General features: G+C 45.4%; 1 protein-coding gene across 1 annotated transcript in view; it reads left to right on the top strand.

The window, feature by feature from the left end:
- Positions 1-492: 492 nt before the first annotated feature.
- LOC307071331 (uncharacterized protein) overlaps positions 493-17,185 on the top strand; it is a gene marked incomplete at both ends in the record, with an annotated part of 35,026 nt that continues 18,333 nt past the window's right edge. The window contains one exon of the mRNA XM_079730317.1: positions 493-523. Within this exon, the coding sequence (XP_079586443.1) occupies positions 493-523 (31 nt within the window). The remainder of the gene's footprint in view (positions 524-17,185) is intronic.

Below are 17,185 nucleotides of genomic sequence, written 5' to 3'. Positions count from 1 at the left end.
CCAACACCAACTGTGGAACCAACAACAACAACTGCTGGAACAAGAGCTACAACTGCAGAACTCTCAACAAAAACTGCAGTACCAACAACGCCAACTACTGAACAAAAAACAACTGCTGGTCCAAGACCTCCAACTGCAGGAACAATAACAACTGTAGGACCAACAATGCCAACTGCTGAACCAACAACACCAACTACTGAAAAAACAACACCAACTGCAGTACCTGCCACTGCTACAACAGCACCATTACCTTCTATGGAGGGACCAATAACTGCAGGACCAACATCAACAACTAAAGGACCAACAATGCCAACTGCTGAAAAAACAACACCAACTGCAGAACCAATGACTGCCTTGCCAAAAACAACGACTGCAGGACCTACAACTGCACCAACGACATCTGCAGTATCAAGAACTGCAGAACGAGAAACAAGGATTGTAGGACCATTAACTACTATCACCGTTCCCACAGTAACAACTGCCGGACCAACAATGCCAACTGCTGAACCAACAACAGCTAATGGTACAAAAGCTACGAGTGCAGGACCAATAAAAACTGCAGGACCAACAACGCAAACTGCTGAACGAACAACAACTGCTGGACAAACATCCGCAACTGCAGGACTAACAGCAAAAACTGCAGGACCAACAGCGACAACTGCTGAAACAACAACAATTACAAAACCAACAACTACAACTGTTGAACCAACAACAACTGCAGTACCTGCCACTGCTACAACAGCACCATTAACATATATGGAGGGACCAACAACTGCAGGACCAACAACGCCAACTGCTGAAAAAACAACACCAACTGCAGAACCAACGACTGCATTGCCAAAAACAACGACTGCAGGACCTACAACTTCTACAGCTGTAGCAAAAGCAACAACTGTAGGACCAACAACATCTGCAGGATCAAGAACTGCAGAACGAGAAACAAGTATTGCAGGACCATTAACTACTATCACGGTTCCCACAGCAACAACTGCCGGACCAACAACGCCAACTGCTGAACCAACAACAGCTAATGGTCCAAAAGCTACGAGTGCAGCACCAATAAAAACTGCAGGACCAACAACGCAAACTGCTGAACGAACAACTGCTGGACAAAGATCCACAACTGCAGGACTAACAGCAAAAACTGCAGGACCAACAGCGACAACTGCTGAACCAACAACAATTACAAAACCAACAACTACAACTGTTGAACCAACAACAACTGCAGTACCTGCCACTGCTCTAACAGCACCATTAACTTCTATGGAGAGACCAACAACTGTAGGACCAACATCAAGAACTATAGGACTAACAACGCCAACTGCTGTAAAAACAACACCAACTGCAGAACCAACGACTGCATTGCCAAAAACAACGACTGCAGGACCTACAACTGCTACAGCTGTACCAAAAGCAACAACTGTAGGACCAACAACATCTGCAGGATCAAGAACTGCAGAACGAGAAACAAGTATTGCAGGACCATTAACTGCTATCAAAGTTCCCACAGACACAACTGCCGGACCAACAATGCCAACTGCTGAACCAACAACAGCTAATGGTCCAAAAGCTACGACAGCAGGACCAATAAAAACTGCAGGACCAACAACGCAAAGTGCTGAACGAACAACAACTGCTGGACAAAAAGCAACAACTGCAGGACTAACAACAAAAACGGCAGGACCAACAGCGACAACTGCTGAACCAACAACAATTACAAAACCAACAACTACAACTGTTGAACCAACAACAACTGCAGAACCTGCCACTGCTACAACAGCACCATTAACTTATATGGAGGGACCAACAACTGCAGGACCGACAACTGCAGGACCAACAACGCCAACTACTGAAAAAACAACACCAACTGTGGAACCAACGACTACATTGCCAAAAACAACGACTGCAGGACCTACAACTTCTACAGCTGTACCAAAAGCAACAACTGTAGGACCAACAACATCTGCAGGATCAAGAACTGCAGAACGAGAAACAAGTATTGCAGGACCATTAACTACTATCACGGTTCCCACAGCAACAACTGCCGGACCAACAACGCCAACTGCTGAACCAACAACAGCAAATGGTCCAAAAGCTACGAGTGCAGGACCAATAAAAACTGCAGGACCAACAACGCAAACTGCTGAACAAACAACAACTGCAGGACAAAGATCCACAACTGCAGGACTAACAGTAAAAACTGCAGGACCAACAGCGACAACTGCTGAACCAACAACAATTACAAAAGCAACAACTGCAACTGTTGAACCAACAACAACTGCAGTACCTGCCACTGCTACAACAGAACCATTAACTTCTATGGAGAGACCAACAACTGCAGGACCAACATCAACAACTAAAGGACCAACAACGCCAACTGCTGAAAAAACAACACCAACTGCAGAACCAACGACTGCAGCACCTACAACTTCTACAGTTGTACCAAAAGCAACAACTGTAGGACCAAAAACATCTGCAGGATCAAGAACTGCAGAACGAGAAACAAGTATTGCAGGACCATTAACTACTATCACGGTTCCCACAGCAACAACTGCCGGACCAAAAACGCCAACTGCTAAACCAACAACAGCTAATGGTCCAAAAGCTACGAGTGCAGGACCAGTAAAAACTGCAGGACCAACAACGCAAACTGCTGAACGAACAACAACTGCTGGACAAACATCCACAACTGCAGGACTAACAGCAAAAACTGCAGGACCAACAGCGACAACTGCTGAACCAACAACAATTACAAAAGCAACAACTACAACTGTTGAACCAACAACAACTGCAGTACCTGCCACTGCTACAACAGCACCATTAACTTATATGGAGAGACCAACAACTGCAGGACCAACATCAAGAACTAAAGGACCAACAATGCAAACTGCTGAAAAAACAACACCAACTGCAGAACCAACGACTGCAGCACCTACAACTTCTACAGCTGTACCAAAAGCAACAACTGTAGGACCAACAACATCTGCAGGATCAAGAACTGCAGAACGAGAAACAAGTATTGCAGGACCATTAGCTTCTCTCACGGTTCCCACAGCAACAACTGCCGGACCAAAAACGCCAACTGCTAAACCAACAACAGCTAATGGTCCAAAACCTACGAGTGCAGGACCAATAAAAACTGCAGAAGCAACATCGCAAACTGCTGAACGAACAACAACTGCTGGACAAAGATCCACAACTGCAGGACTAACAGCAAAACCTGCAGGACCAACAGCGACAACTGCTGAACCAACAACAATTACAAAACCAACAACTACAACTGTTGAACCAACAACAACTGCAGTACCTGCCACTGCTATAACAGCACCATTAACTTCTATGGAGAGACCAACAACTGCAGGACCAACATCAAGAACTATAGGACCAACAACGCCAACTGTTGAAAAAACAATACCAACTGCAGAACCAACGACTGCATTGCCAAAAACAACGACTGCAGGACCTACAACTTCTACAGCTGTACCAAAAGCAACAACGGTAGGACCAACAACATCTTCAGGATCAAGAACTGCAGAACGAGAAACAAGTCTCGCAGGACCATTAACTACTATCACGGTTCCCACAGCAACAACTGCCGGACCAACAACGCCAAATGCTGAACCAACAACAGCTAATGGCCCAAAAGCTACGACTGCAGGACCAATAAAAACTGCAGGACCAGCAACAACAACTCCTGAACAAACAACAGCATCCGCAGTACAAACTACTGCAGTGCCAAAAACAACATTTGGAGGACCAACAACGCCAACTGCTGAAAAAACAACACCAACTGCAGAACCAACGACTGCTTTGCCAAAAACAACGACTGCAGGACCTACAACTTCTACAGCTGTACCAAAAGCAACAACTGTAGGACCAACAACATCTGCAGGATCAAGAACTGCAGAACGAGAAACAAGTATTGCAGGACCATTAACTACTATCACGGTTCCTACAGCAACAACTGCCGGACCAACAACGCCACCTGCTGAACCAACAACAGCTAATGGTCCAAAAGCTACGAGTGCAGGACCAATAAAAACTGCAGGACCAACAACGCAAATTGCTGAACGAACAACAACTGCTGGACAAATATCCACAACTGCAGGACCAACAGCAAAAACCGCAGGACCAACAGCGACAACTGCTGAACCAACAACAATTACAAAACCAACAACTACAACTGTTGAACCAACAACAACTGCAGTACCTGCCACTGCTCTAACAGCACCATTAACTTCTATGGAGAGACCAACAACTGTAGGACCAACATCAAGAACTATAGGACTAACAACGCCATCTGCTGTAAAAACAACACCAACTGCAGAACCAACGACTGCATTGCCAAAAACAACGACTGCAGGACCTACAACTGCTACAGCTGTACCAAAAGCAACAACTGTAGGACCAACAACATCTGCAGGATCAAGAACTGCAGAACGAGAAACAAGTAGTGCAGGACCATTAACTGCTATCACAGTTCCCACAGCCACAACTGCCGGACCAACAATGCCAACTGCTGAACCAACAACAGCTAATGGTCCAAAAGCTACGACAGCAGGACCAATAAAAACTGCAGGACCAACAACGCAAAGTGCTGAACGAACAACAACTGCTGGACAAAGAGCAACAACTGCAGGACTAACAACAAAAACGGCAGGACCAACAGCGACAACTGCTGAACCAACAACAATTACAAAACCAACAACTACAACTGTTGAACCAACAACAACTGCAGTACCTGCCACTACTACAACAGCACCATTAACTTATATGGAGGGACCAACAACTGCAGGACCAACAACTGCAGGACCAACAATGCCAACTACTGAAAAAACAACACCAACTGCAGAACCAACGACTACATTGCCAAAAACAACGACTGCAGGACCTACAACTTCTACAGCTGTACCAAAAGCAACAACTGTAGGACCAACAACATCTGCAGGATCAAGAACTGCAGAACGAGAAACAAGTATTGCAGGACCATTAACTACTATCACGGTTCCCACAGCAACAACTGCCGGACCAACAACGCCAACTGCTGAACCAACAACAGCTAATGGTCCAAAAGCTACGAGTGCAGGACTAATAAAAACTGCAGGACCAACAACGCAAACTGCTGAACAAACAACAACTGCAGGACAAAGATCCACAACTGCAGGACTAACAGCAAAAACTGCAGGACCAACAGCGACAACTGCTGAACCAACAACAATTACAAAAGCAACAACTGCAACTGTTGAACCAACAACAACTGCAGTACCTGCCACTGCTACAACAGAACCATTAACTTCTATGGAGAGACCAACAACTGCAGGACCAACATCAACAACTAAAGGACCAACAACGCCAACTGCTGAAAAAACAACACCAACTGCAGAACCAACGACTGCAGCACCTACAACTTCTACAGTTGTACCAAAAGCAACAACTGTAGGACCAACAACATCTGCAGGATCAAGAACTGCAGAACGAGAAACAAGTATTGCAGGACCATTAACTACTATCACGGTTCCCACAGCAACAACTGCCGGACCAAAAACGCCAACTGCTAAACCAACAACAGCTAATGGTCCAAAAGCTACGAGTGCAGGACCAGTAAAAACTTCAGGACCAACAACGCAAACTGCTGAACGAACAACAACTGCTGGACAAACATCCACAACTGCAGGACTAACAGCAAAAACTGCAGGACCAACAGCGACAACTGCTGAACCAACAACAATTACAAAAGCAACAACTACAACTGTTGAACCAACAACAACTGCAGTACCTGCCACTGCTACAACAGCACCATTAACTTATATGGAGAGACCAACAACTGCAGGACCAATATCAACAACTAAAGGACCAACAATGCAAACTGCTGAAAAAACAACACCAACTGCAGAACCAACGACTGCAGCACCTACAACTTCTACAGCTGTACCAAAAGCAACAACTGTAGGACCAACCACATCTGCAGGATCAAGAACTGCAGAACGAGAAACAAGAATTGCAGGACCATTAGCTTCTCTCACGGTTCCCACAGCAACAACTGCCGGACCAAAAACGCCAACTGCTAAACCAACAACAGCTAATGGTCCAAAAGCTACGAGTGCAGGACCAATAAAAACTGCAGGACCAACATCGCAAACTGCTGAACGAACAACAACTGCTGGACAAAGATCCACAACTGCAGGACTAACAGCAAAACCTGCAGGACCAACAGCGACAACTGCTGAACCAACAACAATTACAAAACCAACAACTACAACTGTTGAACCAACAACAACTGCAGTACCTGCCACTGCTATAACAGCACCATTAACTTCTATGGAGAGACCAACAACTGCAGGACCAACATCAAGAACTATAGCACCAACAACGCCAACTGTTGAAAAAACAACACCAACTGCAGAACCAACGACTGCATTGCCAAAAACAACGACTGCAGGACCTACAACTTCTACAGCTGTACCAAAAGCAACAACTGTAGGACCAACAACATCTGCAGGATCAAGAACTGCAGAACGAGAAACAAGTCTCGCAGGACCATTAACTACTATCACGGTTCCCACAGCAACAACTGCCGGACCAACAACGCCAAATGCTGAACCAACAACAGCTAATGGCCCAAAAGCTACGACTGCAGGACCAATAAAAACTGCAGGACCAGCAACAACAACTCCTGAACAAACAACAGCATCCGCAGTACAAACTACTGCAGTGCCAAAAACAACATTTGGAGGACCAACAACGCCAACTGCTGAAAAAACAACACCAACTGCAGAACCAACGACTGCATTGCCAAAAACAACGACTGCAGGACCTACAACTTCTACAGCTGTACCAAAAGCAACAACTGTAGGACCAACAACATCTGCAGGATCAAGAACTGCAGAACGAGAAACAAGTATTGCAGGACCATTAACTACTATCACGGTTCCTACAGCAACAACTGCCGGACCAACAACGCCACCTGCTGAACCAACAACAGCTAATGGTCCAAAAGCTACGAGTGCAGGACCAATAAAAACTGCAGGACCAACAACGCAAACTGCTGAACGAACAACAACTGCTGGACAAATATCCACAACTGCAGGACCAACAGCAAAAACCGCAGGACCAACAGCGACAACTGCTGAACCAACAACAATTACAAAACCAACAACTACAACTGTTGAACCAACAACAACTGCAGTACCTGCCACTGCTCTAACAGCACCATTAACTTCTATGGAGAGACCAACAACTGTAGGACCAACATCAAGAACTATAGGACTAACAACGCCATCTGCTGTAAAAACAACACCAACTGCAGAACCAACGACTACATTGCCAAAAACAACGACTGCAGGACCTACAACTTCTACAGCTGTACCAAAGGCAACAACTGTAGGACCAACAACATCTGCAGGATCAAGAACTGCAGAACGAGAAACAAGTATTGCAGGACCATTAACTACTATCACGGTTCCCACAGCAACAACTGCCGGACCAACAACGCCAACTGCTGAACCAACAACAGCTAATGGTCCAAAAGCTACGAGTGCAGGACCAATAAAAACTGCAGGACCAACAACGCAAACTGCTGAACAAACAACAACTGCAGGACAAAGATCCACAACTGCAGGACTAACAGAAAAAAATTCAGGACCAACAGCGACAACTGCTAAACCAACAACAATTACAAAAGCAACAACTGCAACTGTTAAACCAACAACAACTGCAGTACCTGCCACTGCTACAACAGAACCATTAACTTCTATGGAGAGACCAACAACTGCAGGACCAACATCAACAACTAAAGGACCAACAACGCCAACTGCTGAAAAAACAACACCAACTGCAGAACCAACGACTGCAGCACCTACAACTTCTACAACTGTACCAAAAGCAACAACTGTAGGACCAATAACATCTGCAGGATCAAGAACTGCAGAACGAGAAACAAGTATTGCAGGACCATTAGCTTCTCTCACGGTTCCCACAGCAACAACTGCCGGACCAAAAACGCCAACTGCTAAACCAACAACAGCTAATGGTCCAAAAGCTACGAGTGCAGGACCAATAAAAACTGCAGGAGCAACATCGCAAACTGCTGAACGAACAACAACTGCTGGACAAAGATCCACAACTGCAGGACTAACAGCAAAACCTGCAGGACCAACAGCGACAACTGCTGAACCAACAACAATTACAAAACCAACAACTACAACTGTTGAACCAACAACAACTGCAGTACCTGCCACTGCTATAACAGCACCATTAACTTCTATGGAGAGACCAACAACTGCAGGACCAACATCAAGAACTATAGGTCCAACAACGCCAACTGTTGAAAAAACAACACCAACTGCAGAAACAACGACTGCATTGCCAAAAACAACGACTGCAGGACCTACAACTTCTACAGCTGTACCAAAAGCAACAACTGTAGGACCAACAACATCTGCAGGATCAAGAACTGCAGAACGAGAAACAAGTATCGCAGGACCATTAACTACTATCACGGTTCCCACAGCAACAACTGCCGGACCAACAACGCCAAATGCTGAACCAACAACAGCTAATGGTCCAAAAGCTACGACAGCAGGACCAATAAAAACTGCAGGACCAACAAAGCAAAGTGCTGAACGAACAACAACTGCTGGACAAAGAGCAACAACTGCAGGACTAACAACAAAAACCGCAGGACCAACAGCGACAACTGCTGAACCAACAACAATTACAAAACCAACAACTACAACTGTTGAACCAACAACAACTGCAGTACCTGCCACTGCTCTAACAGCACCATTAACTTCTATGGAGAGACCAACAACTGTAGGACCAACATCAAGAACTATAGGACTAACAACGCCATCTGCTGTAAAAACAACACCAACTGCAGAACCAACGACTACATTGCCAAAAACAACGACTGCAGGACCTACAACTTCTACAGCTGTACCAAAGGCAACAACTGTAGGACCAACAACATCTGCAGGATCAAGAACTGCAGAACGAGAAACAAGTATTGCAGGACCATTAACTACTATCACGGTTCCCACAGCAACAACTGCCGGACCAACAACGCCAACTGCTGAACCAACAACAGCTAATGGTCCAAAAGCTACGAGTGCAGGACCAATAAAAACTGCAGGACCAACAACGCAAACTGCTGAACAAACAACAACTGCAGGACAAAGATCCACAACTGCAGGACTAACAGAAAAAAATTCAGGACCAACAGCGACAACTGCTGAACCAACAACAATTACAAAAGCAACAACTGCAACTGTTAAACCAACAACAACTGCAGTACCTGCCACTGCTACAACAGAACCATTAACTTCTATGGAGAGACCAACAACTGCAGGACCAACATCAACAACTAAAGGACCAACAACGCCAACTGCTGAAAAAACAACACCAACTGCAGAACCAACGACTGCAGCACCTACAACTTCTACAGTTGTACCAAAAGCAACAACTGTAGGACCAACAACATCTGCAGGATCAAGAACTGCAGAACGAGAAACAAGTATTGCAGGACCATTAACTACTATCACGGTTCCCACAGCAACAACTGCCGGACCAAAAACGCCAACTGCTAAACCAACAACAGCTAATGGTCCAAAAGCTACGAGTGCAGGACCAGTAAAAACTGCAGGACCAACAACGCAAACTGCTGAACGAACAACAACTGCTGGACAAACATCCACAACTGCAGGACTAACAGCAAAAACTGCAGGACCAACAGCGACAACTGCTGAACCAACAACAATTACAAAAGCAACAACTACAACTGATGAACCAACAACAACTGCAGTACCTGCCACTGCTACAACAGCACCATTAACTTATATGGAGAGACCAACAACTGCAGGACCAACATCAACAACTAAAGGACCAACAATGCAAACTGCTGAAAAAAAAACACCAACTGCAGAACCAACGACTGCAGCACCTACAACTTCTACAACTGTACCAAAAGCAACAACTGTAGGACCAATACCATCTGCAGGATCAAGAACTGCAGAACGAGAAACAAGTATTGCAGGACCAATAGCTTCTCTCACGGTTCCCACAGCAACAACTGCCGGACCAAAAACGCCAACTGCTAAACCAACAACAGCTAATGGTCCAAAAGCTACGAGTGCAGGACCAATAAAAACTGCAGGAGCAACATCGCAAACTGCTGAACGAACAACAACTGCTGGACAAAGATCCACAACTGCAGGACTAACAGCAAAACCTGCAGGACCAACAGCGACAACTGCTGAACCAACAACAATTACAAAACCAACAACTACAACTGTTGAACCAACAACAACTGCAGTACCTGCCACTGCTATAACAGCACCATTAACTTCTATGGAGAGACCAACAACTGCAGGACCAACATCAAGAACTATAGGACCAACAACGCCAACTGTTGAAAAAACAACACCAACTGCAGAACCAACGACTGCAGCACCTACAACTTCTACAGCTGTACCAAAAGCAACAACTGTAGGACCAACAACATCTGCAGGATCAAGAACTGCAGAACGAGAAACAAGTATTGCAGGACCATTAGCTTCTATCACGGTTCCCACAGCAACAACTGCCGGACCAAAAACGCCAACTGCTAAACCAACAACAGCTAATGGTCCAAAAGCTACGAGTGCAGGACCAATAAAAACTGCAGGAGCAACATCGCAAACTGCTGAACGAACAACAACTGCTGGACAAAGATCCACAACTGCAGGACTAACAGCAAAACCTGCAGGACCAACAGCGACAACTGCTGAACGAACAACAATTACAAAACCAACAACTACAACTGTTGAACCAACAACAACTGCAGTACCTGCCACTGCTATAACAGCACCATTAACTTATATGGAGAGACCAACAACTGCAGGACCAACATCAAGAACTATAGGAACAACAACGCCAACTGTTGAAAAAACAACACCAACTGCAGAACCAACGACTGCATTGCCAAAAACAACGACTGCAGGACCTACAACTTCTACAGCTGTACCAAAAGCAACAACTGTAGGACCAACAACATCTGCAGGATCAAGAACTGCAGAACGAGAAACAAGTATCGCAGGACCATTAACTACTATCACGGTTTCCACAGCAACAACTGCCGGACCAACAACGCCAAATGCTGAACCAACAACAGCTAATGGCCCAAAAGCTACGACTGCAGGACCAATAAAAACTGCAGGACCAGCAAAAACAACTCCTGAACAAACAACAGCATCCGCAGTACAAACTACTGCAGTGCAAAAAATAACATTTGGAGGACCAACAACGCCAACTGCTGAAAAAACAACACCAACTGCAGAACCAACGACTGCATTGCCAAAAACAACGACTGCAGGACCTACAACTTCTACAGCTGTACCAAAAGCAACAACTGTAGGACCAACAACATCTGCAGGATCAAGAACTGCAGAACGAGAAACAGGTATTGCAGGACCATTAACTACTATCACAGTTCCCACAGCCACAACTGCCGGACCAACAACGCCAACTGCTAAACCAACAACAGCTAATGGTCCAAAAGCTACGAGTGCAGGACCAATAAAAACTGCAGGACCAACAACGCAAACTGCTGAACGAACAACAACTGCTGGACAAATATCCACAACTGCAGGACCAACAGCAAAAACCGCAGGACCAACAGCGACAACTGCTGAACCAACAACAATTACAAAACCAACCACTACAACTGTTGAACCAACAACAACTGCAGAACCTGCCACTGCTATAACAGCACCATTAACTTCTACGGAGAGACCAACAACTGCAGGACCAAGATCAAGAACTATAGGACCAACAACGCCAACTGCTGAAAAAACAACACCAACTGCAGAACCAACGACTGCATTGCCAAAAACAACGACTTCAGGACCTACAACTGCTACAGCTGTACCAAAAGCAACAACTGTAGGACCAACAACATCTGCAGGATCAAGAACTGCAGAACGAGAAACAAGTATTGCAGGACCATTAACTACTATCACGGTTCCCACAGCAACAACTGCCGGACCAAAAACGCCAACTGCTAAACCAACAACAGCTAATGGTCCAAAAGCTACGAGTGCAGGACCAGTAAAAACTGCAGGACCAAAAACGCAAACTGCTGAACGAACAACAACTGCTGGACAAACATCCACAACTGCAGGACTAACAGCAAAAACTGCAGGACCAACAGCGACAACTGCTGAACCAACAACAATTACAAAAGCAACAACTACAACTGATGAACCAACAACAACTGCAGTACCTGCCACTGCTACAACAGCACCATTAACTTATATGGAGAGACCAACAACTGCAGGACCAACATCAACAACTAAAGGACCAACAATGCAAACTGCTGAAAAAACAACACCAACTGCAGAACCAACGACTGCAGCACCTACAACTTCTACAACTGTACCAAAAGCAACAACTGTAGGACCAATACCATCTGCAGGATCAAGAACTGCAGAACGAGAAACAAGTATTGCAGGACCAATAGCTTCTCTCACGGTTCCCACAGCAACAACTGCCGGACCAAAAACGCCAACTGCTAAACCAACAACAGCTAATAGTCCAAAAGCTACGAGTGCAGGACCAATAAAAACTGCAGGAGCAACATCGCAAACTGCTGAACGAACAACAACTGCTGGACAAACATCCACAACTGCAGGACTAACAGCAAAACCTGCAGGACCAACAGCGACAACTGCTGAACCAACAACAATTACAAAACCAACAACTACAACTGTTGAACCAACAACAACTGCAGTACCTGCCACTGCTATAACAGCACCATTAACTTCTATGGAGAGACCAACAACTGCAGGACCAACATCAAGAACTATAGGACCAACAACGCCAACTGTTGAAAAAACAACACCAACTGCAGAACCAACGACTGCAGCACCTACAACTTCTACAGCTGTACCAAAAGCAACAACTGTAGGACCAACAACATCTGCAGGATCAAGAACTGCAGAACGAGAAACAAGTATTGCAGGACCATTAGCTTCTATCACGGTTCCCACAGCAACAACTGCCGGACCAAAAACGCCAACTGCTAAACCAACAACAGCTAATGGTCCAAAAGCTACGAGTGCAGGACCAATAAAAACTGCAGGAGCAACATCGCAAACTGCTGAACGAACAACAACTGCTGGACAAAGATCCACAACTGCAGGACTAACAGCAAAACCTGCAGGACCAACAGCGACAACTGCTGAACGAACAACAATTACAAAACCAACAACTACAACTGTTGAACCAACAACAACTGCAGTACCTGCCACTGCTATAACAGCACCATTAACTTATATGGAGAGACCAACAACTGCAGGACCAACATCAAGAACTATAGGAACAACAACGCCAACTGTTGAAAAAACAACACCAACTGCAGAACCAACGACTGCATTGCCAAAAACAACGACTGCAGGACCTACAACTTCTACAGCTGTACCAAAAGCAACAACTGTAGGACCAACAACATCTGCAGGATCAAGAACTGCAGAACGAGAAACAAGTATCGCAGGACCATTAACTACTATCACGGTTTCCACAGCAACAACTGCCGGACCAACAACGCCAAATGCTGAACCAACAACAGCTAATGGCCCAAAAGCTACGACTGCAGGACCAATAAAAACTGCAGGACCAGCAAAAACAACTCCTGAACAAACAACAGCATCCGCAGTACAAACTACTGCAGTGCAAAAAATAACATTTGGAGGACCAACAACGCCAACTGCTGAAAAAACAACACCAACTGCAGAACCAACGACTGCATTGCCAAAAACAACGACTGCAGGACCTACAACTTCTACAGCTGTACCAAAAGCAACAACTGTAGGACCAACAACATCTGCAGGATCAAGAACTGCAGAACGAGAAACAGGTATTGCAGGACCATTAACTACTATCACAGTTCCCACAGCCACAACTGCCGGACCAACAACGCCAACTGCTAAACCAACAACAGCTAATGGTCCAAAAGCTACGAGTGCAGGACCAATAAAAACTGCAGGACCAACAACGCAAACTGCTGAACGAACAACAACTGCTGGACAAATATCCACAACTGCAGGACCAACAGCAAAAACCGCAGGACCAACAGCGACAACTGCTGAACCAACAACAATTACAAAACCAACCACTACAACTGTTGAACCAACAACAACTGCAGAACCTGCCACTGCTATAACAGCACCATTAACTTCTACGGAGAGACCAACAACTGCAGGACCAAGATCAAGAACTATAGGACCAACAACGCCAACTGCTGAAAAAACAACACCAACTGCAGAACCAACGACTGCATTGCCAAAAACAACGACTTCAGGACCTACAACTGCTACAGCTGTACCAAAAGCAACAACTGTAGGACCAACAACATCTGCAGGATCAAGACCTGCAGAACAAGAAACAAGTATTGCAGGACCATTAACTGCTATCACAGTTCCCACAGCCACAACTGCCGGACCAAAAATGCCAACTGCTGAACCAACAACAGCTAATGGTCCAAAAGCTACGAGTGCAGGACCAATAAAAACTGCAGGACCAACAACGCAAACTATTGGACGAACAACAACTGCTGGACAAAGATCCACAACTGCAGGACTAGCAAAAAAAACTGCAGGACCAACAGCGACAACTGCTGAAACAACAACAATTACAAAAGCAACAACTACAACTGTTGAACCAACAACAACCGCAGTATCTGCCACTGCTACAACAGCACCATTAACTTCTATGGAGAGACCAACAACTGCAGGACCAACATCAACAACTAAAGGACCAACAACGCCAACTGCTGAAAAAACAACACCAACTGCAGAACCACCGACTGCAGCACCTACAACTTCTACAGCTGTACCAAAAGCAACAACTGTAGGACCAACAACATCTGCAGGATCAAGAACTGCAGAACGAGAAACAAGTATCGCAGGACCATTAACTACTATCACGGTTCCCACAGCAACAACTGCCGGAACAACAGCGCCAAATGCTGAACGAACAACAGCTAATGGCCCAAAAGCTACGACTGCAGGACCAATAAAAACTGCAGGACCAACAACAAAAACTGCTGAAAAAACAACACCAACTGCAGAACCACCGACTGCAGGACCTACAACTTATACAGCTGTACCAAAAGCAACAACTGTAGGACCAACAACATCTGCAGGATCAAGAACTGCAGAACGAGAAACAAGTATTGCAGGACCAATAGCTACTATCACGGTTCCCACAGCAACAACTGCCGGACCAAAAACGCCAACTGCTAAACCAACAACAGCTAATGGTCCAAAAGCTACGACTGCAAGACCAATAAAAACTGCAGGACCAACAACAAAAACTGCTGAAAAAACAGCACCAACTGCAGAACCACCGACTGCAGGACCTACAACTTCTACAGCTGTACCAAAAGCAACAACTGTAGGACCAACAACATCTGCAGGATCAAGAACTGCAGAACGAGAAACAAGTATTGCAGGACCAATAGCTACTATCACGGTTCCCACAGCAACAACTGCCGGACCAAAAACGCCAACTGCTAAACCAACAACAGCTAATGGTCCAAAAGCTACGAGAGCAGGACCAATAAAAACTACACGAGCAACATCGCAAACTGCTGAACGAAGAACAACTGCTGGACAAAGAGCAACAACTGCAGGACTAACAGCAAAACCTGCAGGACCAACAGCGACAACTGCTGAACCAACAACAATTACAAAACCAACAACTACAACTGTTGAACCAACAACAACTGCAGTACCTGCCACTGCTACAACAGCTCCATTAACTTATATGGAGGGACTAACAACTGCAGGACCAACAACGCCAACTGCTGAAAAAATAACACCAACTGCAGAACCACCGACTGCATTGCCAAAAACAACGACTGCAGGACCTACAACTTCTACAGCTGTACCAAAAGCAACAACTGTAGGACCAACAACATCTGCAGGATCAAGAACTGAAGAACGAGAAACAAGTATCGCAGGACCATTAACTACTATCACGGTTCCCACAGCAACAACTGCTGGACCAACAACGCCAAATGCTGAACCAACATCAGCTAATGGCCCAAAAGCTACGACTGCAGGACCAATAAAAACTGCAGGACCAACAACGACAACTCCTGAACAAACAACAGCTTTCGCAGTACCATCTACTGCAGTGCCAAAAACAACAATTGTAGGACCAACAACACCAACTGCTGAAAAAACAACACCAACTGCAGAACCAACGACTGCATTGCCAAAAACAACGACTGCAGGACCTACAACTTCTACAGCTGTACCAAAAGCAACAACTGTAGGACCAACAACATCTGCAGGATCAAGAACTGCAGAACGAGAAACAAGTATCGCAGGACCAATAACTACTATCATGGTTCCCACAGCAACAACTGCCAGACCAACAACGCCAAATGCTGAACCAACAACAGCTAATGGCCCAAAAGCTACGACTGCAGGACCAATAAAAACTGCAGGACCAACAACAACAACTCCTGAACAAACAACAGCATCCGCAGTACCAACTACTGCAGTGCCAAAAACAACAATTGCAGGACCAACAACGCCAACTTCTGAAAAAACAACACCAACTGCAGAACCAACGACTGCATTGCCAAAAACAACGACTGCAGGACCTACAACTTCTACAGCTGTACCAAAAGCAACAACTGTAGGACAAACAACATCTGCAGGATCAAGAACTGCAGAACAAGAAACAAGTATTGCAGGACCATTAACTACTATCACGGTTCCCACAGCAACAACTGCCGGACCAACAACGCCAAATGCTGAACCAACAACAGCTAATGGCCCAAAAGCTACGACTGCAGGACCAATAAAAACTGCAGGACCAACAACGCAAACTGCTGAACGAACAACAACTGCTGGACAAATATCCACAACTGCAGGACTAACAGCAAAAACTGCAGGAACAACAGCGACAACTGCTGAACCAACAACAATTACAAAACCAACAACTACAACTGTTGAACCAACAACAACTGCAGTACCTGCAAATGCTATAACAACACCATTAACTTCAACGGAGAGACAAACAACTGCAGGACCAACATCAAGAACTATAGGACCAACAACGCCAACTGCTGAAAAAACAACACCAACTGCAGAACCAACGACTGCATTGCCAAAAACAATGACTGCAGGACCTACAACTG

This window comes from Pollachius pollachius (genome assembly GCF_949987615.1).
Source record: "Pollachius pollachius genome assembly, chromosome: 2".
In the NCBI taxonomy this organism is placed as follows: domain Eukaryota; kingdom Metazoa; phylum Chordata; class Actinopteri; order Gadiformes; family Gadidae; genus Pollachius; species Pollachius pollachius.
This window is presented reverse-complemented; position numbering and strand designations above follow the sequence as displayed.